Source organism: Diadema setosum, chromosome 21, assembly GCF_964275005.1.
Source record: "Diadema setosum chromosome 21, eeDiaSeto1, whole genome shotgun sequence".
Classification (NCBI taxonomy): Eukaryota; Metazoa; Echinodermata; class Echinoidea; order Diadematoida; family Diadematidae; genus Diadema; species Diadema setosum.
The window spans coordinates 20,925,351-20,952,186 of NC_092705.1; the positions used below are offsets into that span (position 1 = coordinate 20,925,351).

General features: G+C 39.2%; 1 protein-coding gene across 1 annotated transcript; it reads left to right on the plus strand.

Moving 5' to 3' along the window:
• The first annotated feature begins 1,745 nt into the window (after positions 1–1,745).
• On the plus strand, positions 1,746–25,670 carry LOC140244393 (E3 SUMO-protein ligase RanBP2-like). The gene is made up of 16 exons (XM_072324032.1): positions 1,746–1,782; positions 5,270–5,482; positions 6,863–6,940; positions 7,739–7,843; positions 8,039–8,361; positions 8,625–8,858; positions 11,308–11,640; positions 12,660–13,169; positions 13,372–13,542; positions 14,588–14,912; positions 16,419–16,573; positions 17,400–17,643; positions 17,772–17,779; positions 18,022–18,123; positions 20,256–20,796; positions 24,255–25,670. The coding sequence occupies exons 1-16, from the start codon at positions 1,746–1,748 to the stop codon at positions 24,590–24,592; spliced, it is 3,717 nt and encodes a 1,238-aa protein (XP_072180133.1). The 3' UTR covers positions 24,593–25,670.
• Positions 25,671–26,836: the final 1,166 nt, after the last annotated feature.

The following is a 26,836-nucleotide window of genomic DNA, read 5'->3' on the forward strand; positions in this document are numbered from 1 at the left end:
CATAAACATTACCAAGATCTTGGTGTGCCACAAGTTATAAAGGATGTACGGTATGTGTCTTTGTCCTGTGGGTATGTACGTTTTGAAAATAATCACGTAATTATAAATAAAATCTTGACATTACGACATGTGGTGGCGTTGCGGTCCATGCGCATCATGTTTATAAGAAGAAGGTCCAAAATTAAGGCTCCCTTGCTCGCTATCTCCTCATCAATACTTCCCGGTTAGCTGTGCGTCAACCAACGCATCACAGCAGAGATGGTGTTGGAGCCCATGTTGGCCTTGGATACCTCCTGGGTCTTGACCGCTAATGACTTCGCTGATGAGGAGCCCAGGCTGGAGCAGCTGTCCTTCAAGTTCAAGCATGCCGACACGGCGCGTCAGTTCAAAGAGATGTTCACCATGGCGCAGGAGATGACTGCCGATGGGAAACCCGAAGCAAGCCAAGATGTCGCAAATGAGGTAAGACTTTTTCAAAACAAACAGGAAACCTTTCCGGACATATTGTATGCGTTTTTCTTCATTCCATTCTGTCAATCTTTCATCTTTGCATTTAGACAAGCAATTGATAGCGATATTTCTGGTCAGTAAAATTATGCAGCACAATTCTGTTATAGAGAATATTCAAAGTAATGAATTTCCTGCGTTGAGTTGTTTACATCGATGTAGGGCAACTTGTCAATCAGTTGCAACATAGAGAATAATCCTTCAAAAAATCACAAAGAAATACTATAACCTTGAATGCTTCTTTGCAGCTGAGTCCAGAACCAATTCCTTGTCGTTTGGCGGCTGAGATGCGGGCCTTGAACATGTCGCACACTTTTCTCTTGGAGCAGAACCAGCGTCTTTTGCAGAGGGAGGAGAAACTTCTGGAGTCCAACCAGGAGCTCATAAAAGAAGTCCTGCAGCTCAAGGCATGCATCATTTCCATGGCAACGGACTAACGGTTTGTCTGTATGGATGCAAATTCTTGGTGGTGGTGGTTGTGGTGGTGATGTTGACTAACTGTGCATCAAGAGTTTGTTGCTTGACCCAAATCTTCAAAGGCATTATTTACCATTTGTAGATGAAACAAAAACCTAGCTTTAGTGCTTCAAAATAGTTGTAAAATGTGAGTTAGGAATGGAAACAACCAATGTACAAATTTTAATCAGTATAATCAATGTTTTGTTAAATAAAAGTATTGTTAAATATACGAAATATGAACAATAGTTATAATAAAATTGTTTCTAGACTAAACCGTCTACAGTTATGGTTTAGTGAGAGAGATATTGATATCTCCTTATATTTTAGGCTTTATTTCAATTAATCTAATTCAATATCCATGCAACATCTGTATTGCAAACGGCAAAATAATGTCACAAAGAAACACATCTTATTTCATACAAGATTCGCATTGAAAATTGAGGGGCTGATAAAAAGCGAACTTGTATGATGCGTTACAACGATGCATTTTACAACACTTGCAAAATAAGTAAACATAAAGCAAATTAACCGGTGCAAATTTACCAGTGAAACTTAACCAGTGCAAAGTAATCAGTGCAAATTATGTACTTACCAGGGGCGGATCCAGGAATTCTGTAAAGGGGGGTGCAACTAATATTTCTGTTGGCACTTCCGGGTTTCATTTCATTTTTTCTTTTTATTTCTTTTGTTTTTAACGAAAAATAAAGGGGGGGGGGGGCGTGCGCCGGTTGCGCCCCCCTCTGGATCCGCCACTGCTTACCGTTATATCTTTGGGTAACATGACGCACGGAGACGCAATAGACCCAGCAAAGAATGGTAAAGAGTGCGAGGGGAAGGAAGCAGATAGACCGAGGGAGAGAGAGAGAAAGGGGGGGGGGGGGAATAGAATGAGTGAAAAGGTGCAGTACATCATCGATAAACTGCGAAGCAGGAAGAATTCCGAGTCAGGGAAACTGATTATGGGTTACATATCAATTGATAAGAATTTCTGTAAATTCATACGAAATGGTAACTGGGAGGACCTTTAATATTTTTCTTTCATATACCTGCTATGCCATATTGTTTTACCGGTGTTACCCTCTTCTGAATCATAAAGAATTAAGTCTTGATCTTGAAAAAGACCAAATGATTAGCTTTGCAAACTTGACATTTCAAACATCTATTTATTTGTTCATCTATTTTTTTTTAAATCAATGAATATTGCCAAATTAATGCAGCACTCACTATTTACACTATTTACTTTTATTACCAGAGAGACATTCGGGAAATAAAGCTCCAGCAAGAAGTGATCGGCGTGCGACTTGCAACCTCGCCCATCGTCCCGCTCAAAAGCCAGGGTACCTCCCTATCTGTTATCTGCCCAGCCTAAAGCCTCGGTTACACCAGAGCCGAGTCAGCTGCTAATCCACCCGAATACACGTCTTCGGGTGGATTTGGGAGCATCATGTTCTCCTTCCCCGAATGGGCGAAAATTCGGGAGGGATTGTGGAACATTCGTGCAGGGATTGGGCTGGTTTTGAAATGTTCGAAACCATCCGAATACCCTAAAAACTACTCCCGAATGTGGCCCCGACAAATTTCACATTCGGGATATATCCGGATGGAATTCGTTTGGAATCGGGGAGGCATTCGGAGCATTCGGAGCAGATTCGGGCCTATTCGTATCATTAGGGGAGTAACGGCCCGAATCATCTATCCAAATAGACCCGAATATCACTAATAGAGCCGAATCTGAACAGAATTCCCCGAATACCTGCCCGAATCCATCCGAATCCACCCGAATCCAGAGCAGAACACAGGCGAGTGAGCCGAATAGGCCAGAATGCGGCCGAAAAGCAGCCGAATAGGTCGAATGAGAGGTCAGAATGACCCGAGTAGCCTCACGAATATTGCCAGAATAGCGATTCTGCTCTGATTCGGGACCTTTTCGGAACCTATTCGTCTCTGATTCTGGCAGCTCCTCGAATCAGAGACGAATAGGTTCCGAATCCACCGAATCCATCCGATTCAGGCCATATTCGTGCAGAATCGGTCCACATTTATTCGGGAGAATTCGGCTTTGGTGTAACCCTGGCTTAAAACACCACCCTCCCAGGCCATGACGACAGTTGCCCAGACGGCCCCTGTTTTATTTCACCATGAACCCTACCTTCCACAGAAACTTCTGTTTAGTGAAAGTATAGCAGAAGAAGAACCAAATGACAGAAATAGGACCAAATGACAGATATTTATTTCTTAGTTGTAGTTTACACATCTTTTTGTTTGTGGTTGTTTCCCCATCAACATTTTGTTCAAAATGTCTAGTTTAAAATCAATGAGAGTGATTTCAGACTTAGTTTCACATGCATTAAATTTTCAAAGGAACCAGCAATGAAAGAAGTTGAAAAAAAAATAACCCGCATGTTTTCCAGATAACAAGAAAGAGCTATTTCTGACAGAAATCAGGTGATTATCTCCTGATTACTTATCATGATATTCTAAGAATACTTGAAATTGCACTGAATCATTAAAACGCTGACGAAATTATTATTCTCTCGGTACTTAATAATCATTTCGACAGCATTAATTAATTAATTAATTGATTCATTTATTCACTCAATCATTTATTTTATTTCCACACGGTCACCTGTTTCAGCCACAGTCTGGCTGTTCTTCAACAAGTCCGTGCATCTTAAAAAAAACAGTTACATCACGTAATACAAAAACATCATGATACACAAAATCATACTGAAAAAGAGGAAGAAAAGGAAGAAGAAGAAGAAGAAGAAGGAAAAAACACTTGAGATTACAGGCTACAAATCACATTCTCTATTCCCCTTCCCCCCCCCCCCGACACAAATAACTCTACGCAAAATCAATACATGTTTGGACTTTTACATAAGAATAAACAAACAAAATATACACAAAACACATGACTCCATCACTGAAAACAGTCTCATTTATCAAAAACTATATATTCAATTTAAATCTAGTGAAGGACATTTCTTTCAGATTCCTAGGAAATCGATTCCATTCTTTAATTCCTCGAAATGAAAAACTCCGTTTCTTAATATTGGTTAGTGGTTTAAATAACTCTAAGCATTTATACACATTTCTTAAACCATAATAATATTCTTTAAAAACAAAATGTTTTCAAAATTTTCCCGGTATCATGATATCATATGCAATCTTATACATCATATACAAAATTTGCTTGTTTCTTCTATCAGAAAGATTATCAATTTTCACAATATCAAACAAATACTGACTGGGAAAACTCCATTCCTTCTTCAATATAATCCTGAGAGCTCTATTTTGCAATTTCTGTAATTTATCCAGTCTTCTTTTCCCAGCATTTCCCCAAATACTGCTACAATAGTCAAATCTACTCTGTATGATGGATTTGTAAAATGTAAATGCAGCTTGAGAAACACAATATCTTATTCTCTTCAACAAACAGATATCTTTGGCTACCTTTTTCGCCAAATACTCAATATGTTTATCCCAGTCTTAATATTCATCTATGAAAACTCCCAGGTACTTAAAGTGAGTGACCCGGGAAATTGGAATATTGAATAGAATATATACATCTGGAACTTTGACAGACTTGAGTCGTTTTTTAGTTCCGATCAAAAAAAAAATCACATTTGTTGACATTAAGAGCTAATCTATTCCTTCTTAACCATTCATCAATCATCGACAAGTCTGCATTCAGCGTCTCAGTTACGGACTCAAGGTCATTACTAGCATAATAAAGACAAGTATTGTCAGCGTATAACGAAATTTTGCACTTGCGCAAACACGATGATAAATCATTAATGTATATAGCAAAAAGTGAAGGGCCTAGGATTGAACTCTGTGGAATTCCACACTGTATCTTTTGTTGAAAAGATTCAACTCCATTTACACATGTATATTGCGATCCCAATGAAGCGCAGCTTATTCATAAGGATTTGGTGGTCAACTGTATCGAACGCCTTTTGTAGGTCAAGGGTGACAACTCCGACATACTGGCCTTTGTCTAGACTCTCAGACCAGTCTTCCGCGACATCACAATTTCAGATATACATCACATGGATAAAAATAAAATTTTGGTATAAAGTTCATCATTATAAAACTCTAACTTTCGCCAGCTTGGGAAATAAGATAACAAAAACTCGATCAGGCGAATAAAAAGGGAAAATATATCAAATTTTCTTATTGTTTCGCATCAAGGGCAGTAATTGTGATGACAATCCCTGAAAAAAGAAATAATCTTGGATTATATCATATTTATTTTTTTCTTTTTATTGTGTTAAATACTTGTCTTTGCTCCTGTCCACAGCAGATGATGATGTGATCGTTGTGTCCATGACTGGCCCTACCAAGGAGCAGAGAGCTAGAGCTGAAAAGCTCCTCCTCCCACCAGGGTTCTACCTGTATGAAAATGCTCCGCCCTGCAAGGGGTGTATCGGCTGCGTGGAGGACATAGACATCCAATCTCTCTACAAGAGGGATCAAGGAGGAGCGGAGGCCTCTCCCGTGGTCAGACCCAAGGGTGAAGATCTTTTTTTTTAAAGGGGGGGGGGGGGGGAGCAGGAGATGTCCCAAGGTCATGATGATGTCATTTAAGTGAAAAGCCAATTCATGTTCATTTAAAGGGGACCTCTGGATGATTTTCAGACTTTTACATTTGAACAACTACATATAAATCAAACTGAGTACAGAGTTGCAGAATTTATAGTGATTGGGATAAGGAATGAGAATGTTTTCAAAATTTATAACAAATTGCAACGAACAAGGATGATGACATGACAGCCTCACCATAAGAATGCATGAGTTGGGGCTCAAGGAAGCAGAACAAAAGAAGAAGGCATGCGTAGATTTTTCACAGGTGAACTTGTCGAGCAAGCGGTATTGTAATGCAATCTATTACACTGTTACATTTCTGAAATATATGAGGCTCTGATGTCATCAGCACTGTTCAGTGTAATTTGTTCAAGATTTCTAATTTATTGGTTTCTCTTCTCAAGGACCACAATAAATTCCACGAATCTGTACATGGACCTGTTGATTTATGTACTACATGATGTGAAATTATGAAAATCATCCGGAATGCCCCTTTAAGTGAAAAGCCAGTTCATGTTCATATTGAATTAAAAAAACACTACTGCAGAAGTGTAATGAAATTTGGACTCAGAGTTTCAAAGAAAGAGGGGCATGTTTTTGTAAAACAGTGACAGTTGCATTAACATGGAACTAAAAAGATTAAGCTTCCAAGTAAAGTCACACGTTAATTGGGACTTGAAGTAGGTAAATAACAAAACACACACACACACACAAAAAAACAAAAACAAACTTGAATGGGTTGTCAAGGCATTTAAAGACTTATGTTTATCCGTTTTTGCCATGAAAACATGTGATTATGAAATGTAGCATGGCTATAAATTTCGGTACAGAGAAAACCAAGTAATCAGTAATTAAGTGATGCAGCTATCCGGTATACAGATCATCAAGCCAGGAAAAGATTGCACAAATATTATCCTTTTGTGGAGTCAGTAGGAATTTTGAGGTGAAAATAGTTGTGATATATTCTGAGTGGTGTGTTTGTCATAAAACAAAAACAAAGTCCTTGCCTGGCACTGCTCTCCCAAGAGTGGTTTTCAAGTGCTGAAAATATCAACAAAAAGCAATGCATTTAGAACAAAAAGTGATATGTAGCAGATTACGTCTGGCTTGGACTAGAGGTAAAACACAAAACCTCAGGAAGCATAAAACCACCTGCATTATAGATCCCAGGTATTCAGCACACCAGCACGCCTTTGATGTATTTTACAGTAGCTTGTAAAGTGATTCCCCCTGTCTTGCTTGAGAGGCATGCATATTTATGACCAAACTGTTTTGAAAAGTCCTGTGCTCATTCATTGGTTCCTGCTAGACTCCAGACCAGCTTTACTTGGTGCATCTGGAGGAACTCTATCCTTTGGGAATGTGGCAGCTGCAGCCAAACCATCAAGTAAGCTCCAACCGTAATCATCATAAAAAGACAAAAACGTACAGAAACACGACAATTTTGTCCATCCATGGACGAGGTCCATGGTCCATCTCACTGCTGTACACTCTTTATCAATTCAAAGGAGATGGATATCCACTTTTTTTGATATCATAAATGCCATTGTATCAGCTCTTCACCATGTATCCATAGAAACCTATATAGATCACATTCATTTCTCAAATATGGCCCTGTATGAGGCAAGGTTTAAGAAGTACGTTTTTACATACATCTCAGAGCCATTTGTTGTCAGTCAGAATGAGAATCAAATATTGCAATGGTTCATTTACCAAAAACGAAATTGAGAATACTTCCTCATGCAGAGCTATAAACTAGCATATATTTTTTTTTTTTTACTATATCAGAAATAGAAAGCATATTTTTGGATCTAAAATACTTTTAACTTTTATTTTTATTTAGCGTGCTTAGTGTGCACTATTACTGAAAAATTATTCTGTCTTCAGAATGTGTGGTTTGCAATTCAGGACTTTCTCACAATATTGTGCAAGTACATGTAGTTAAATTTGTGATCATGGATTCTAGTAATGAACGGAGAATTCCACTCGTGCGAATTGCATTCATGTGAGGATCAGAGTTAATATTTTTGTGTTTTGTTAATTCACAATTAGCACTTGACTCCCAAAATAAATGAAAATAAAATTCCTGCAAAATGTATGGCGTATACAGTATTTGATATGCAGAGGTTGGCAGCCCTGCAAGTGTCTTCAGCCTGTAATAGAGAACTTTTTTGTTTGCTTACAGGTAGTGGTGGTATATTTGGCGGAGGGTACTCCACTGGTGGGATTTCCTTCGCTTCGCTGGCTGCCAATCAGTCCAGTGGCATTGGCGCAGCATTTGGCAAAGAAGGTATGTCACAGATTGTGTGTGTGTGTGTTTGTCTGTTTGTTTAGGTATTTGTTTGTTTATCTGTAATACCCCATCTTCTCTTGAACTGTGTGCAAGTAACGTTTTTGCTGTGACATTGTGTTTTTAGCATATCAATGGACGGAGTTAGCACATCATTGATTTTCACTCTCATTATTGCTTTATCACTCTGATCAGCTTCAAGCAAGCACTTCACATTTGCTAATGCCGGTGCACCGGTGTTTGGAGGTGCTGCCAAGTCGACTGACAATGATGATTTGGGCGTGGCGGAAGAGGAGTACGACCCCCACTACAAGCCAATCATCACGCTGCCGGACATCGGGCCAGTCGCCACGGGGGAAGAGGATGAGGAGGAGATGTTCCGCCACCGCGCGAAGCTCTTCCGCTACGACCGCAGCGCCAAAGCCTGGAAGGAACGCGGAGTCGGCGACATCAAGATTGTGAAGAACCCGAAGACCAACCATGCCCGCATCCTCATGAGGAGAGACAAGATCTTGAAGGTAATATGCAGTTTTAGTTTAAATGAGCAGATGCATAAGTACAAAGGGAATACTGTGGTTGCCATGAAGATCACAAGGGCACACTTCTAGAGTGTCTTTGATTTCACGGACTCGAAGGGTACAGTAAAGCTATATTGTAAGCACCTGTATCACTCGTGATGGAAAGCCTATGTCAAAAAAAGGAAAGAAAATCACTTTTATCTTCATTATCTAAACTGACCCCGATTCCCGTCCTCATACGATATTATCCTTTCCCAACTCAGCTGTGTGTCAACCACCGCATCACAGCAGAGATGGAGTTAAAACCCATGATGGCCTCGGAGACTGCCTGGGTGTGGACCGCCAACGACTTTGCTGAGGAAGAGTGCAGGTTGGAGCAGCTGGCTGTTAAATTCAAGTACGCCGACATGGCGCGTCAGTTCAAGGAGAAGTTCACCAAGGCGCAAGATTTGATTACTGACAAAAAGCCAAAGGCAACCCAAGATGTTGCAAAAGAGGTAAGACTTTTCCGAAACAAACTTATATGTATGTGTGTGTGTGTAACTGTGTTTGTTGTTTTGTGTATTTTGTCTTATGTGTTATTTTGCTAATTGAGGAGCTCGCAATTGACGTATGATTTTGCCCCACATTATTTGTAATTGTCATTGAAAACGCTATAAAGAAAATAAAAAGGAAATTCAGAATATCTTTACTTTTCTAGAATAATGTAAAAAGCACTTGACTTGCCTCTTCCAGAAATTAGCAGGGGAATGATAGCAACCTTAATATAATTATGTCATTAACAAGTTGGGGAGATGCGTACATTTGATAAAACATGAAATTTTGTGGAATTCTCTTTGTGTTCCATTTCTGACGTTGTACGTGAAATCACAATTCCTGTAGCAGTCTTGGTTCAATTCAATTCAATTCAATTCAATTCAATTCAATAGTTTATTTATTTCCATCAGCAAAAAGAAACGAAAAGAAAAAGTTGACATAATCCAAAGTGGTACAATTTTTTTTTTCATTTCTCTTACACTCGTCTGATAAAGGATTTTAAAAAAATGTAATATAAAGAATATACACGAATGATGTCGTAAAAAAGAAACAATGCACTTTGCCATGGCAGCAAAAATAGTTAATAATCACAATGATGGAAAACAGTGTTCCACTAAAAAAGCCAAGCTTGTAAGACGTGAAACACTGGAACAAAACAACAACAGCCCCAATTTGTTATACCAATAAAACATAGTCATTTTAAATTCTTCTATATACTATTGTACATTTTACTCATTGATATAGGATGCTGATACTATGAACAATACTTACTAAGATTTTAGAATGCAAACGTATAAACTATGTAACATATCACATTAATTTGTGGCACAGACACTATGGGGCCAGGTATGCCAGGAAAATTGAACGGAAAGGAAGATATGCAATCGGCCACAAAAAACACAACGACGACAACAACAACAATAACACAAAACACAGAAATAACAGAACTTGAGGAAATGCACTCAGACAGATACTGGACAACGAAGAACGAGGAAAAAGGAGCAGGGAAGAATAGAGAAGGAAAAGGAGAGGGAAAAGGAGAGGGATGGAAAAGGTCTGTGGACACACTACAAAATCTCAAGGAAAAGTGAAACATGACGGTTTTTTTCATTGAACAGAATTAACTGGTATATTTAGAAAACAAATATTTTTTGAGTTTATACTTAAATGTAATTAACTTCACAGATTCTTTTAGGTCATTATCTAAGCTTTCCCAAAATCTGGGTCCGGTATAAACAATGTATTTTGAGTGTGTACAGTTCTCACTAAGGGAAGATGAAATTCTTTAGATTGTCTCGTGGGATAATTATGTACGTGGCTGTTACAGTGAAATAGAGAATAAAATATTTTGAGTAGATGGTTGCAGTTGTAATTAAACATAAATTGACCAAGTTGAAACAAATACAACTCTTTTATTTTCAGAATTTTGTGTTCAAGGAACAGCTTGTCAGTATGTGCTCGGATATGAAGGTTAAAAACAATTCTGAGCGCCATCTTTTGCAGAAGAAAAAGTTTATCTAGCAATGTCGAATATGTATTCCCCCTAGTAAGAATTCCGTAATTCAAGTACGGCAATACCAAACTTGAATAAAGCGTAATCAAAGCCAAAGAAGGAAGATAATATTTCAATCTATTCATTATGCCTATGTTACGTGCAATTACATTACAAATATTGTTTATGTGACACTTCCATGATAACTTATTATCATCACAAACACCTATTAAAGAATTTAATAGACGAAACCTCTTCTAGGGGAGTAGTGTCAAATATAACATTACCTGGTAATCTATCTAAAGAATTACTGAAAAACATATACTTTGTCTTCTCAATATTCAGTCACAATTTATTTGCATATATCCATTGTGAGACATTCTTCAATTCATAATTCTGCTATCTTCGCAGCAGAATTTGTACTGTTACGAGTCTAGTACGTCCCTACCTTTTCCTCGGGCCGGCCATCTTTTCAAGCTATGCTTACAATGGCGACCCTCTGCATAATCGCTTCTTAACTACAATTGTTGTTGTAATCCCCGCTGCATAGACATGCATACAGTATATTATATCATTAATTTCCTTTTATATCTTTGTTTATGCAAGTCAGACGACCCTGTTCTGAATTTACTTTGTATATTTCCCACATGTTCATGATTATGTACCTTATGTATATTGATTTGCTGACTGATTTTATGATTTGCAGAAAATAAGGTATCTATTAAACAAAAAACAAACAAACAAACAATTGACGTGAGGTAATGGTTTCGTCAGCTCAATACTCTTTCACTGGTTGAGGCACAAAAGCACATGTCCATATACTGTGACTGATATCTATGTCAAAATAAAGCAGTATCTGGTTCTTTTTGAAAGTTGAAATGATTTATCCACTTACACTTTGTATTCTCTCCACTCAGAGCTTTGCCGCACGATTTGCAAAAAAGCCCGGTATATGGGATTGTGATGCATGCTACATCAACAACAAGGCAGATGCATTGATGTGTGTGGCATGCACAACACCCAAGCCGGGTACAGAACCGACAAAGTCGGTTGCCATAGTGGCGCCTTCTGGCGGTGGCGTGTTCAAGGTGCCATCTGGTTTTTGTCTTGGCACTGTATCTTCTCCGCAAGGATTCACCTTTGGGCAAGGGGGCGCGGCAGTCCCTTCCAGTGGTTTTAAGTTTGGTGCCAAGACGACAGAGTCTGCCAACGGCGGCGCTTCTGGTGGTGCATCGAATGCTGAATTTAAGGTATCGGCAGACTTCAATGTAATTGACATATTTCACTGTTTCAGATACACCTGTGTTTTTTTTTTTTTGTTTCCAACAAATTTTTCATATTTATGATTTTGTACCATCATGTGGAAGAGATAATGGATATAAAATTAGGCCAAAGCTTAATTTTTTTTTTCCTCACTATGATCTATTATAGAGAGAAAGAAATGGCTAATGTTTGAACATCAAAGTTCTACGTGTACTCAGAGAACACAGAGCACGGGAACAAGCCAGTACATGCACTTTTTTTTTGCAATCTGGCAATGCTCTTGGGTATTGAAAATAGTTTAGGACCTATGTTTTTGTTGTTGTTGTTGTTTTTTTTTTAATGTCCGCAGTAACACGTGTATCAGCTTGATTTCCTAAAAGCAATTTTATCTTTAATCGCTTGAACCGCATTCTCAGTTTTGTATTTAAAATCGGTGTTTTTTTTTTGATGTCCGCAGTAACACGTGTATCAGCTTGTATGATTTCCTATAAGCAATCTTACCTTTAATCGCTTTAACTGCATTCTCAGTTTTGTATTTAAAATCAGCTAATGTATGGGTAGAGAGCGGAGACAGTGCTAAGCTGACGACGGCCTGGAGTAGCATTAGATATAATCAGCCGTTTTGATGCCAGAGTCAGCCCCTGCAGCTAACCGGAGGGGGGGGGGGGGGGATGGGGGTGTTAAGAAAAAGCAATATGTCATCGAATTGAAAAATTCATTCGAGCGTATCTGACGTATCTTTCAGCGATTTTCACCCATTTCAGTATGATGTAGCTTGTAAATTTTTCTTTCTAATCTCTCTTTCTCCCGCTTATCTATTCGGAGTATCTATCTATCTATCTAGCGATCTATTTATGATGCCATAGAATTGGAATCGTTTATAATCTATTGACAGTCATTTTCATGAAGACTGTACTTATCATACAAGAAGTATGCACAGTGGATAATGAATATTGTGGGTCTATCGATTGAGATGCTCTCATCTGTGTTTGTATCCATCAAATAGACCAAGGGCAGTGGGTTGCCCCTGGCATCCAAACCTGCATCCACCTCAGCATCTTCCCAAGCTTCGTTAAAACCCGTCCTCACGTTTACCGAACTAGTCAAGACGCTGGGCTCCTCCTTCTCCTTCCGTATGGACATCAAGGAAGTGATGGCTAGGAGCCCAGTCAAGTCGCCGGACGGGGGCCGCTCCCCGCCGACATCCCTCTCCTCGCGACCATGGCTACCAGGCTTCATCGGACGTGTCAGACGAACGCGGTACCACAGCTTCAACCCTTCAATTGGTCTCTTCGGCTTTGGTGGCGGTAAGCTACTGGGAGCTTTGGATGGTGCAGCTCCCACCAGTGGTTCCACTGGCAGAGACAAGTTCAGCTTTGGCAGTGGGATGCAGGACCTGAAATTCTCCTTCGGCAATACCAAGGTAGAACCCAGGCCAGCCAGAGCATTCTCATTTGGTAGTCCTGATGTGAAATCACAGCCTGAATCCGGTTTCCAGTCCTCATATAACCTCAAGGTCAGTGAACTAAATGAAGAAATAAAGTGATATTATATTGTTGATTTTTATTGTTGAAAACGTAGGAAAGCAGCAATTGATAGTCAGAGTTCCTTTCTTTTTAATTTAGAAGGAATACCCCTTTCCGGAAACGTTTGACTATTGTAATGAAGTAATAGCTGGTATGCCTAACTCTTCTATCTATCGCCTCCAAAGGGTACAGAACAGTGCCGCCCGTGTTCTAGCTCGTGTGAGGAAGAATGTCCACATCACCCCAATACTAAGCCAATACCACTGGCTTCCAGTCAAGAAGAGCATTGAGTACAAGATTCTTACCCTTGTTTTCAAGGCATTACATGGCATGGCTCCGAAGTATCCTCAGGACCTGGTCACAGTAAATCAGTCAGTTTACAGCCGACGTTCTTCGTCTTCGACGGTGCTACATGTTCCCAAAACCCGGACAACCTACGGGGATCGCGCCTTCCTCCATATGACTTCTTCACTTTGGAATAAACTTCCGGATAATGTTCGTAACATACACAGCCTTGATACTTTTCAACGACATGTCAAGGCACATCTTTTTGCTCAATCATATTATGATTAGGTTTTTTTTCTTCTGTTAGGCGTTGTCATTGTATTGTATTGTATTGTTTTGTATGGTATTGCACTGTATTGTAATGTATTATTTATTTGTACCTTTTCTATTTTCTTATTATAGGAGAGAGCAGAAAGCGCTTTGAGTAGTTTGTAACTGGACATAGCGCTTTATAAGAAATTACTTATATTATATAAGTACAGGCTGGACATCATAAACACCATCGCAAATCTGGCATCTGGCATCAGCATCTTTGGGCCAATTTTATGGTTTCTTATGTATGTGTGTACTTTGTAAACTTTTTATAATTTATATGAGCACGTGTATCTGTGGAACATGATGAATTACTCCTGAATTTGCAGAGAGACCAGGAAGTTAATATTACAGATGTGAAATATGTCACTTTGTTATGCGATGCTGACAGGGAAAACAATGTTCTCACATTTGCTTCTCGGCAGCTCTGATCGTATCTTTTTACAACGTTTATTTTTTTTTACTTTGATTTCATATATGTATAAAAAAAAATTATTCCTAAGTTTTACAAACTATTGGTAATTTAGAAAAAAAAAATGAAATCTCTAAAGTGATCATGCTCTTTACTATCACTTGCAAAGTATTTTTGTTTGTCAATAATCCCTCCTCCTTACATTAATTTTGATTGTAACGCAAGATTGAACATCCCCTTCGATGTGACAATGTCGCAGCCAAAATAAAGCCCACCATGATGCCACAGAATCAAGAGCATTAGAGAATCTATTGACAGTCAGTTTCACGAAGACTGATGTACCTATATCAAAGAATAAGAATGCCGTATAAAAAAGATGCTACTTGTATCCATCGGTAGGCCATGGGCAGCGAGCCGCCCGCATCGTTCAAGCCTGCATCCACCTCAGCATCTTCCCAGTCTCCGTTAAAGCCAGCCCTCACGTTTGCCGACCTGGCCAAGTCTCTGGGCTACTCCTTCTCCTTCCGTATGGACATCAAGAAAGTGACGGCTAAGAGCCCCGCCAAGTCGCCGGGTGGGGGCCGCTCCCCAGAGTCATCCCTCTTCCGGGGACCGAGGTCGCAAGGCGTCGCCGGGGAAGAACAGTTTGAGGAGGTGGAGCAAGGGGATGCCATCTACTTTGAGCCGATCTTTCAGATGCCGGACGACTACGTGGCAAAGACAGGTTGGGCAGTCACCTTGTAACTTTTTCCATGATTCCTCAGCAGGAAATGGGACATTCACTTTGAAATGATATCGCACCTTCTCTTGTGAGAATACTGAGTAGGGTTTGTACCACTAATGACCAATCCTAGTCAATGAGAATTAAATGAAGATATTGGTGATAAGTGAAAGATGTACTTTGATTGAGAAATGTTGTACTTGGCTTTATTCTGGAGTCTCAGAGCCCATATTTGAATACATGAAGGAGCATGTCTCCAAAAGGCGCCTGACAAAGCTTAAACTGGCGTTGCAAACATGCCCAAACAGTTAACCCTAACTAGGCCGGGGGGGGGGGGGGGGGGGGGGGGGGGCTCCGAAAAAAGCTATCGCCGCGACGTTTCAAGACTTTTTTCTTTCGAGTCTCCCGCATCTTTTGACGCCAAATTTGCGATGCCCGGGCGCGCGGTTCCGAAGTTGAGCATAAATACGTACCTTCATGTCAAATCAAAAATTGCTCAAAAACGTGAATTCGTGTACAATTTCAATGTAAACTGTGCTTATAGGCAAATTTCATAAAAGCATAATTATTTTGTTTTTTTATAGATTAAAATGAATTTATAACATATTATCTTGTTCGGAACAATGTCCCAGACAAATTTCATCGAAAAAACAATGAAAAACATAAAGTCGAACAAACAAAGAAATAGACAAGAAATTAAAAAGAAAATAAAATACTTAAGAAATGTTTTGTGATGGCACAATTTTTTTTTCTCTTACATTTGCTAAGGACACTCACAAGAATATCTACACAAAAAGTGTGCCTGTTTTGAGCTTTATTTAGTGATTTATACCAACTTGTCTGATGTCATGCATATTTATGAATAAATTAGCATAATTTAGCATAAATGATAATTTCTTAAAAAACTAAATTCATGGTACTTTAGATTACGTCATAGGCAATGTGTGTGCCAATTTTCGTCGCGATCGCGCGGTCGACGGCCGAGATCTATCATCTACCTATTATTATAGCCCGGCCTAGTTAGGGTTAAGTTACAGCCATGTGCTGGCATGAATATGAGTGGTTGAAGTTCTGTCTTTCAGTAACAGGAAAATGCCTCTTGCTCTCGAATTAAACTGATGAAACTTATGGGAATCGTTATGATCTAATCTTGCTGAACTTGGAGAGCAGTGTTGATTTCAAATTTTTCTATTTGCACATGAATATTGATTGACTTCCTAAAAACAAAAACAAAATTGATTCTCAAGACACTCTTCAATTCATCAATCTATTCTCACTTTTATATTCTTTTATCATCTCACATCCCTCTCGCATGACAAATTCTAATGGTTTTCCAGGCTTTAATGTGAGCTCAAACATTTAGGGAGCATATTAAAAGAGCTGCCATTTTGACAAATTGGCATGTTTGTCTGTGGTTTTGCACATGCAATGTTTGTCTGTGGTTTTGCACATGCAATGTTTTTCTTTTGTCTGACTGCTTTAAACGGCTTTCCTTTCCTCTTCCAACAGGAGAGAAGGGAGAGGAGGAGAAGTTCAAACATCGCGCCAAGCTGTTCCGCTACGATCTCGAGACCAAGCAGTGGAAGGAGCGTGGTGTTGGTGACATCAAGCTGCTGTACAGTGCATCAGACCGATCCTACCGAATTGTAATGAGGAGGGACCAGGTATTGTACACATTAAGCTTACAATTTGCTTTATTTGGTGTGCTTCCTGACTATTATAAGAATTATGATTACAAGAATATGATAATGATTATGATTATGATGGTGGTGATGGTGATGATTGTGATGATGATAATGATGATGATAAATGATGATGGTGATGATAATGATAACAGTATCACTGTCATGTATAGAATAGTGCCTCCTGCTCTTTTCACATGCAGATAGGGTCGCAGAAATAGTAAAGAGCGAAAAGAAAATCGGACCTCATGTAGTCGTCAAGGAAACAGTATCTTTCTCAAGGGAACATTATAATCTGAAAACTGTCAAAATCTGGGTGCATGCAAATTAGACTACTCAAAATACACTCCTTTACTTGGTGTTCTTCTTTACAAGCATCCCTTAATGCCAACATTATGTTGGGTATATGGAACTGGTGGTGCAGATTTCTTGTGCAGTTGCTACTAGTCGTCTGGCATTTGTGAATGTTTCCACTTCATAAAGATTAGATATGCACCAATTTGTCTTCATGATTAAGGATTGTATCTTAGGTGATCACATGGTACAGTCTGTATCATAAAACGATAAATAGAGTATATCTCTTTTGTAGTGTGGAATAGTGATTTATACCACCACAAGTTTGAACAGTCTTGAGTAATTTCCAGTTTTTGTGTGAGATAATAAGTTTGATAGTCAAATCTGTCTCTTTCCATGATTCTGTTAGATGTATTTGAAATGGCCCCAAGTCTTACCTTGCCATTTGCAACAAAATTGCAAGGAGAAACCCAGATGCAAGCAGTACATTTCTATCTCACACATACCCATCCAGGTCTTCAAAGTCTGCGCCAATCACCATATCACTCCATCCCTTGAGCTCCGGCCAATGAGCGGCTCGGACCGTGCATGGGTATGGTCAGCCATGGATGCCTCAGAAGGGGAGGCTGTCAATGAGCAGCTGGCCATCCGCTTCAAGACTTCTGATGCGGCCAAAGACTTTAAACTTGCTATTGAGAAGGCCAAGGAAGACTTGGAGAAAAGCAAGAAGTCTGGAAAAGCTGAGACTACTACCAAAGGTTAGTTTACCCTCAGGAAAAAAAGCAAGAGGCAGGGAATTCATATAATGTTGCATGTACTCTTTGGATGGTTTGTAACAGAAGCATTTGTTTGTTTGTTTTTTGTTATTGTTTTTTTTTTTGCAAAGAGAAAGTTGTTTGAATGAAAGCACACTGTAGGTCTGTAGACTTTGGAGTGCAATGAAAGCAAAAAGCACTTAGAATGCTGTGAACAATTGATTATATATTATGTAATGATATTCATCACAATCCCCGCTGAGCATCTCAAAAGCAGACCCTTCCAATCTGCACAGGATGTAAAACTGCTTTAACACATTATATTTTGTATTTGATTGTGATGTTATCGGTTTTGTAGGAGATGAGCCCAGTACATCAGAGGTTCGGTCATGTGACCCAAAGTTGACAGGCGCCCTCACAGAGCTGATCAAAGCTTCCTCCTCCACGACAGATGCAGCTGCGTCTCCATCATCGTCTGCAGATGCAGGAGCAAGTAAACCAGGTAAAATGATGTTGCAAAGAAGGAAATGATGTCGCTGAGCAATCCATGAGTAAAAGAGTTATAATTAGAAAGCCAGGTTTCATTATCAGTTGTATTGTGTGGTTCTCCACACCCATTGCAAATTGGTATGGTCTATGTTAAACAGCGCAATAGAAAATCTCTTGGGTGAGCAGTTATTGGTACCAACCTATTAGAGACAGAGCACGAGACTTTTACCAATGAACCCATTTAGGCAGATATGAGTGAAATATCTTTTCTCATGTCCTGACATGGCATACCAGGGCACAGTTTCATAAAAGTTGTCAGTCCTGAAAAGTTGTTAGTCTCTGACAATTTAGTAAACTCCATTGTTTTGATTGGCTGAGAAGCTCTGGTCACCAACTGTTACTGGTTATTTTCAGAAACCGACAACTTGTCAGGGCTGACAACTTTTATGAAATGTTGCGAAGGTATATGCTTGTTTGCTAACATTTGCTGATATGTATACCTTGAGCTGCCAGTGAATGTACAAAGGGCCAGCATTTCACACTTGTTTCCAAAGTAGTACTTTTGCCTATTTGCTGGTACTTTGACAAACAAATTGTGAGCATTGCTATCGTTTCACAAGATGAAAGACATACTTCTGTCTTGCTAGTTGCAGGACCATATCCATGTTATAATATTAGTGTATAAATATGCATTGTGTAGTTTTCAGCAAGCTACACTTTTTTGGCCTTTTTGAGTGAAAGTTGACATTCCTGATGGCATGTGTACAAGAAAGAATGCAAAGTGTTCCTGAAGTATATTTTTATGCCTCCGCCACGAAGTGGTGCCGGAGGCATTATGTTTTCGGGTTGTCTGTCCGTCCGTCCGTCCTTCCGTCCGTCCGTCCTTCCGTCCGTCCGTAATGAATTTTGTGGACAGGGTAACTACCAAAACCTTTTGAGGTATCCTAATGAAACTTGGCATGTATGTGTATTAGGGGGTGAAGTTGTGCCTATCAACTTTTGGGTGCACATGCTCAAGGTCAAAGGCCAAAAGGTCAAGGTCAAATGCTTAAAATCTTACTATTTCCCCCATATCTATGCCATGCCTGAAGATATTTTCTTGAAACTTAGTGTATACATGTATTACTCAATCAAGATTCTCTAGTGAAAGTTTAGGATCATGCGGTCAATGGTCTAAGGTCAAAAGGTCAAGTAAAAAATGTGAAATTTAACTTTTTTCTCCGTATCTTGGAAATAGTTCAAGGTATCTTCATGGAACATAGTATATATGCATGTACTGACTGGCAGTGATTAGCTAGGGAATTTGGGGTTCATGGGGTGAAAGGTCAGGGGTCAAAGGTCAAGGGCAACACTTCAAAATTTTACTATTTCCCTCATATTTGTGCAATGCCAGCAGGATTTTTTTTTTAAAACTTGGTGTATGCATTTTTAACCTGATAGTGATTCTCTAGAAAGTTTTGTTTTTGTTTTTTGCCAAAAAGGTCAAAAGGTCAAAGATCAAGTGAAAGTGCTGAACTTACTTCTTCCTCCATATCTCGGAAGTGGCTCAAGTTATCATGAAACTTAGTATATATTTATGCATGTTCTGCCTGACAGTAATTCTCTTATGAGTTTTAGGGTCAATGGCCAGATGAAAATGGTAACAATTTACTATTCAATACAGAAATTGCATTTTTTCTCCATACCTTGAAACTTACTCAAGGCATAAACTTATGAAAGGATCAAAGTCAAGTTAAAGTCCTTCAATCCCCAAATGCGTGCTCTCCTATTCGTCCAATTAAACCTATGTCAAGGAAGGTGAACATTCAACACTTTTGTGACAAACATGTCATTTTGATATTTTGCCAGTTTTGTGGAAATGTAATCACACATTGTCCACATGTACTATAGACCTATTAGGAGAATCATGCATTATGGCGGAGGCATACCAGTCGCCATAGCGACATTTCTAGTTGATACATGCAGCAATGACGATTTAAGAGACTTATGCCAAGACGTTGGTTATGTCCTCCACGTTGCTGACTATTTTGTTTTGCAGGCTTTCTGCCTATAATTGAGATGTGGCATTGAATTGATGGGTTGAGTTTCATTGTGTAGGACTGGTGCCGTCTGCTGGTGTAGGGGAGGTAAACCCCGAGGAGGAGAGAGATATCCACTTCAACCCCATCGTTCAGCTTCCAGAGAAGGTTGATCTTGTTACTGGTGAGGAAGGGGAGGTTGCTGTCTTTTCGGCCCGTGGCAAACTCTACCGCTTCCACTCCGCCTCGCGTTCGTGGAAGGAGCGCGGTGTCGGGGAAATCAAGATTATGCACGCACCGGAACCCGATGCCTACCGCGTGGTGATGCGCCGCGACCAGGTGTACAAAGTCTGCGCCAACCACTACATCACCACAGCTATGACGCTGCACCCCATGTCGGGCAGCGACCGGGCGTGGGTGTGGCACGCCATGGATGCTGCTGACGGGGAGGCCGTCTCTGAGCAGCTGGCGATCCGCTTCAAGGAGAGCACCACGGCTACTTCCTTCAAGGAGGCCTTCGAGCGGGCGCAGGAAGCGTTGCGGCAGAAGGCTGGTGATGCGGGGCAGGAAACGTTGACTACCTCCAAGGCTGAAGGAGCCTCAGCGAGTAAGGCAGGAGATGGTACTGTGGCAACTGGCTCCAGCCAAGGTGATTAATGTGAGGAAATGTCTGAGAGGAAACACAATGTTGCTCTCACCTTGTACCTCCTTATCTACCCTTAGAAGAACAAACAAACAAACTAACCTGTAGCAATCTCCACATAGCACTAGACTGTCTCTTCATCTGTGTGTTTTGTTCAACTAAACGATTTACTTTAGTGCAAATGCATGCTTCAAAGTGAAGCTAAGCTTGTCAAAATGCATCATCAAACTCTACTAACAATGCCTGCAGGGAGATGCTTCACCAGTCTTTCAAATAAATTGTAAAGAAGTATTCCAGTTGCTATTTCAATTGCCGAAGAGAAGAGTATTGCCTGACTTTGCCCACTTATCATAAAGCTTACCTAAGATTCAGTTGCTTTTTACCCTACAAATCAAAGAGAGATGGAAACGTTTCAAGAAGCCGTTGTTGCTTGATTGATAGACCAGGGACTCTCAAATGTGAGGTCCTTTGTTCAAGTCTCGCTGGCACCAGTGACTGTGCCCTTTAAAGGCAAGAAAGCTTATACTCATTGCCCAGACCTTCTATGGGACTCAAAGCTGTCATTCTCAGAAGGAATTAAGTGCTTTCCTCATGGCCAAATCAAATACATCCTGAACAGATAATGAAGACAAATGGCAACACAGTATACTTGTCATTCCCCTCCTGTTTTCATTGTGAATTATCATGTTGCTGTCTTCAGAAAAACTGTTTCATCCCGTGCAAGCTACTTTTGAATCAAATATCCAAAGATAAAACCTAGGGCATCCTCCTGCCATCCATGTTTCTTGTTGGTCTTTGTTTAGATCTAACAATTATTCCTAAAGTAGGACTTTGTGCACTAACATTCCTAGACCCTGCAATCCGGGAGGTGTTTCATCAACGTTTGTCAGTGCTGACAAGTTGTCATCGCTGACAATCGCCATAGTAATAGTCATTGACCAGAGCTTCTCAGCCAATCAAAACCAAGGATTTTGCTGAAATTGTCAGCACTGACAAACGTTGATGAAACACCCCCTGTTCAAGCCAAAAGATATCTACTAATTTACAAATTTACTGCCATCTTGTGTTCGTGGTGTGGTAGGAGAAAGAGAACTAATTTCTGCCCCATTTAGACAGAATAAACAATGGTTGAAGTAGACTGCATGAGTGCTGCTCATTCTGTTTGGATTACAGAATCTTCATTAGAATCATTTGGCTGTGCTTATCCATGGATAATTTTGTTTGTTTTGTATAATCTATGTTCATTTAATGAAGTCTTATATGGACTTTCCTGAATTCAAAAATATAATTGGAATGAATATTCCAAAACATCAACATATTTTGAGGGTATTACTTTGAATATTCCTGTATATTCCTTGTCTTCCATTATTGAGGGTAGTATGATTACATCTTGGAAAGTGAGAAGAAAAAAAAAGAAATCATGGGTATAATCATTCCTTGATATTTATAGTGAGTAGAGAAAATGCGATATATTTTCTGTTCTTCATGAATTGTAAATTAAGCATGCTTTTGAAATATCTAATGCCGATAAGTTTCAAATTTTGAGAGAGCAGCAAATAATTTGAAAAAGGAAAGTGTTTTCATACCATTTGTAACTTGTTATTATTAAGAAAATATGAAAGGGTTGCAGAGATTTTGATGGCTGTAGTGATCAATAGAGAGACCCTTAAACTAAGTCATAAAAAGCTACATTGTGTGACACGTTTTTAAGTTGATGTTTTCTTTCTGTCTATGTCCAGCTAGCATTGTAGAATTCCTGTTCAATTTGGGGAACACAATTCTAGTGTCAGTAGAGACCTGGCTTGCAATCGGTGGTGATGGTTTGCGCAAATTCCCACATAAGTTACGATTATGAACTAGTAAATCAAAATAAAACTTTGACATCTCACTATGTGATCACATAAAGTTCCATTATAAATGCAAGTATGATGGACTAATGACAAACACTGTGCTGATAGTGGCATTCCAGGGAACTTGTTTAGCTTAAACACAAACATCACATGGTGAATGTGTTTAAACTATACATGTACACATGCATAGTGACAACTTGCCTTATGTAACAGTAAAGGAAACAAAATGGTTAAATCTGTCTGAAGTGGCTCTGGTTGAAATATAACCTGTCCCTGTGTAAATAAAGGCATAACTTTGTCTCATCACAGCATTGGTGTTTATTTGACATGGAACTCCATGGGCTTCTGTTTAGTGTTTTGATAACTCACCATACAATGTCTCATTGTGCTTTATGTTTTTGTAGTACACTTCACCATACAATTTCTCATCGTGCTTTGTGTTTGTGTAGTGCAACTCACCATACGAAGTCTCATTGTGCTTTATGTTTTTGTAGTACACTTCACCATACAATTTTTCATTGTGCTTTGTGTTTGTGTAGTGCACCTCACCATACAAAGTCTCATTGTGCTTTATGTTTTTGTAGTACACTTCACCATACAATTTCTCATTGTGCTCTGTGTTTGTGTAGTGTACCTCACCATACAAAGTCTCATTCTGCCTAGTGTTATTAATTTTTCTAGTTGTGCTTTGTCAAGATCTCTGTGAAGGCACATAGGACCTCTCATTGATGTCTCTAGTGTCTAACATCACAATTCGTGCTTAATACTGCCGTGATGCAGTGATTGCTCTAATTGTGGCAGACGGTTTGAGGAAGTTAGAGCACTAATGATTTGTTTCTGATAATGACACTTTAGAGCCCCATTTCATGACAAAAATGGAATGAGATAGCAACTCTTACTGTAATGTCAAGTGTCATGTTAATGACAAGAATCCTGCTTCCTGATTGGCTGTTAATATGGGAAATGGCTACATGCATTTTATCAAGAGTTGTAATCCTAACATCTTCTATGAAAATGGGACCAAGGTCAGAGACATCCATCAATATCTAGTTTGGTTCTTGCTGGATGCAGGGACTAGAGATACATCACTCTCATTTTATTGATTGATATACAAACTAATTATGGTTACTGGCTGTCAACGCGGCAAAGGATTGTGCGAATGTTGTCCTTTTCTGGAGTTGGTAGGAAATTCTTTTTTTAGATGAAAATGGTTATGGTATATGTTTATTCCTGGTGCATCTGTCAGTTAGCAAAGAAACACCTGTCCTTGGTGGGTGGTACCCTTCAATAGTGTTCTGGCCCAGAAGGAGAGGATGGGACTAACCCGACAACCCAATTAAAAAAGAGATAGTGCATATATATGTGTATTTTGTTTGGGGAGGGGGAGGGGGAGGGGGAGTGAGGGTGAGGCTCTAAGTTGGTCATTGGAGTACCAGAGGCTTGATTATAGCTAATAGATCTGTATCATTCTCTTCACCATTTCTCTGCTGCATCCTCCATTCAGTCTTGTACATCTTTTTCTTTCTGTTTGTCTTCCCTGCTTAGCTACCCTATGAAAACGTTTAAGGTATGGTGGAGGGTTGCATGCTTACTTGTGTATCTGTTATCTTTTAGATCATGCTCAACCCGATGATGAAGACTACGAAGAAGGAGAAGATGAGGAAGATGAGGCGGAAGATGTCGAGGATGATGATGACGATGAGGATTATGAGGATGAGGAGGATTGTGATGATGAGGATGATGATGAGTATGCATATGAAGATGATGAAGAGGACAACGATGATGATGATGAAGATGACGATGCTGACAACGACGAAAAGGAGAAACCCGGTCCATCCATGCTGCACCTTATCCGTGATAAAGTTGCGGATTGCGGTAGTAAGGGAGATTCGGGGTCATCAACCCCAACTTCAGGGACATCATCATCGTCAAACACCACTAGCAGCAGCTAGGAGTGTGAATATTTGATAGAACTGTGAGAAACTGCAAACTGATATATCATTTATGTGCCTACTACATACTGTATTGTTAAATTACAAGTTTGCCTAACGTAATTAGAGTAAGGGTTGTATCTTTTTCCCCACTGCCAGTGGTTGTCGTGGCAATGTTGTATAAATAACTTTCAAGAGGAGCATCTTGAAGATGGAATCTTGAAATAAGTCCAGAGGAACTACTAAGCACTGTAAGAACTGTAGGGTAAAAATGAATTTTGACAGCAAAATTGCTCTCTCTTTTATTTTCTTTAGATTTCTCATTCTCTCACACACTTCCTTGTTGATTAATCACCATTTTTTTCTAATGCCAGATGTTTTAAGTGTGAGAAATTCATGCTCCTTGAGGATTTATTATTTGGATATTTATACCAGCCCATCAGAATTTCTATGTGTGCGTCAAACCATTACAGTGCAAGAAAGCTATCCCCTTCAGTTGACTATCTACATTCTGTTGCAGCTAGATCAGCAGTGTAGTTTGATTTTGATACACATACAGTATCTAGAGACCAACGAAGTGAAATATTTGGAAATTAATGGCGGTTTGGTGTGCTCCATATGTGAATAAATGACCTGAGATAGAGGCCAGACAGAAGTTTTGTTTACTTACTGAAGGGATTAAAAACTTTAACAGAAACTGCTAAAAGATGTAAAGATTAAGGTTTCTGTGCACAGGGAAACTTGTCAATGCTTCATGTGAACTGAAATTGATCAAACCTTTTGCAAATTGAGAAGGTAATCCAACAGGATTTAGAATTGATAGTAAGATGTCACGTAGGAATTATTCATGGGGATCAACTGACTTGCCAAGAAGTGTCTAGAGTCACTAATTCTCATTTCTGTGAAAGGAAACGATTATCAACCTTCTCCTTTTGCAGGGTTCTGAATATTATGTGTAGCTTCTCACATCCTATGATTTATATCTGAGAACTTTATGCCCCCATAAATGTGTGGAAGTTTATAAACAGAAAATTCATTTGAAATTTACTTAACACCAGATGTGTGATATTTGACCTATCATCTCTCCAAATTTTAAAGTCGTCCAAATGTCTGAAGTTTGAAACTCCTCAGATTTTTAAAGGAATACAGTATTATTATTTTCTTTAAGTCGACCTATTGAGTATATATCTCTCCCCTACGTTTGAATGTGATTCAATCTTTCAAAGGTAGGGGATACCTTTTACAGACCTCCCAAAATGCAGCAAAACATTAAATATGAAGCTCAGGGGACTTGTTTAGGCCACTGCTGAGAAATTTGGAAGTCAACAGTTATCTACAATTTGAATAATGCACAAAACTCAACTACTCAGTAGTTCTGTGTGTCAGCCACACTTAAGCCTTTTTGTTGCAGTCTTCTGTATTTTTTATCTATAAACACAAATTTAAAAGTATAAGAGCTTATGTAATAACATATAGAGTGTGTGGCAAGAAATTATATTATAGAAATGTTTGTAAGTTTTGATGAACTTTCTTCACAAAATATACATGATGGACACACATGCAGTTCATGGGTCTGCAAAGGTAGCCTAGTAATGTACTGGAATTTACGGTGAGCCCCGAAAAGAATTCAATTCAAAATCTAACGGTCAATAAAAATGTACTAAATGTTACCTTCCACTTTCAATACTTTATGGGAGTTTCTAAAATGATACTCTCTTCAACATACCACTGTATTTATACAACTCTTCATTTAAGGCATCAAATGGGATTCCCTACCTTTAAGAACTGATTCAGCAGATAGGCTTTTTAGAAGTTAAATGGAAAACTGACCAGTGGAAAGTTTAAAAAATAGAAAATCGATATCTGGCAACTCTTGGCAGTGAAAAATGATCTATGGATTCCTGTATATCCTTGCACATAGCTTCATGTATTGAAACAAACTTTCTCTTGCATGTTTAAAAGACTCTTTATCATTTATACCGTATGTCATTTTACTCCCTATGTGATGAGAACGTGAACTCGACCATTTGAAGTCAAGTTCTCCAGAAGAAGAGTGTGATCAAGGAATGTGTTTCAATCTAGCAAGAAAGGTCCGAAGTGGACACAGTGATTGCCAAAGGATACTGATATGGATATGTCTATATTGTGGTGAACGTCTCATAAAGCTGTAATGAAAATCTGATTGCATTTAATTGCTCCACTGAAAAATGAAACCACAACACACAATCTACTTTAAATCAAAACCCAGACCTAGTTATATGTATA

Coding starts and splice junctions, on each gene's coding strand:
- LOC140244393 (XM_072324032.1), top strand. CDS start 1,746: ATGACGCACGGAGACGCAATAGACCCAGCAAAGAATG. Junction 18,124..20,255: donor CTCCATCATCGTCTGCAGAT/GCAGGAGCAAGT, acceptor GGTGTAGGGGAG/GTAAACCCCGAGGAGGAGAG. Junction 20,797..24,254: donor GGCAACTGGCTCCAGCCAAG/GTGATTAATGTG, acceptor GTTATCTTTTAG/ATCATGCTCAACCCGATGAT.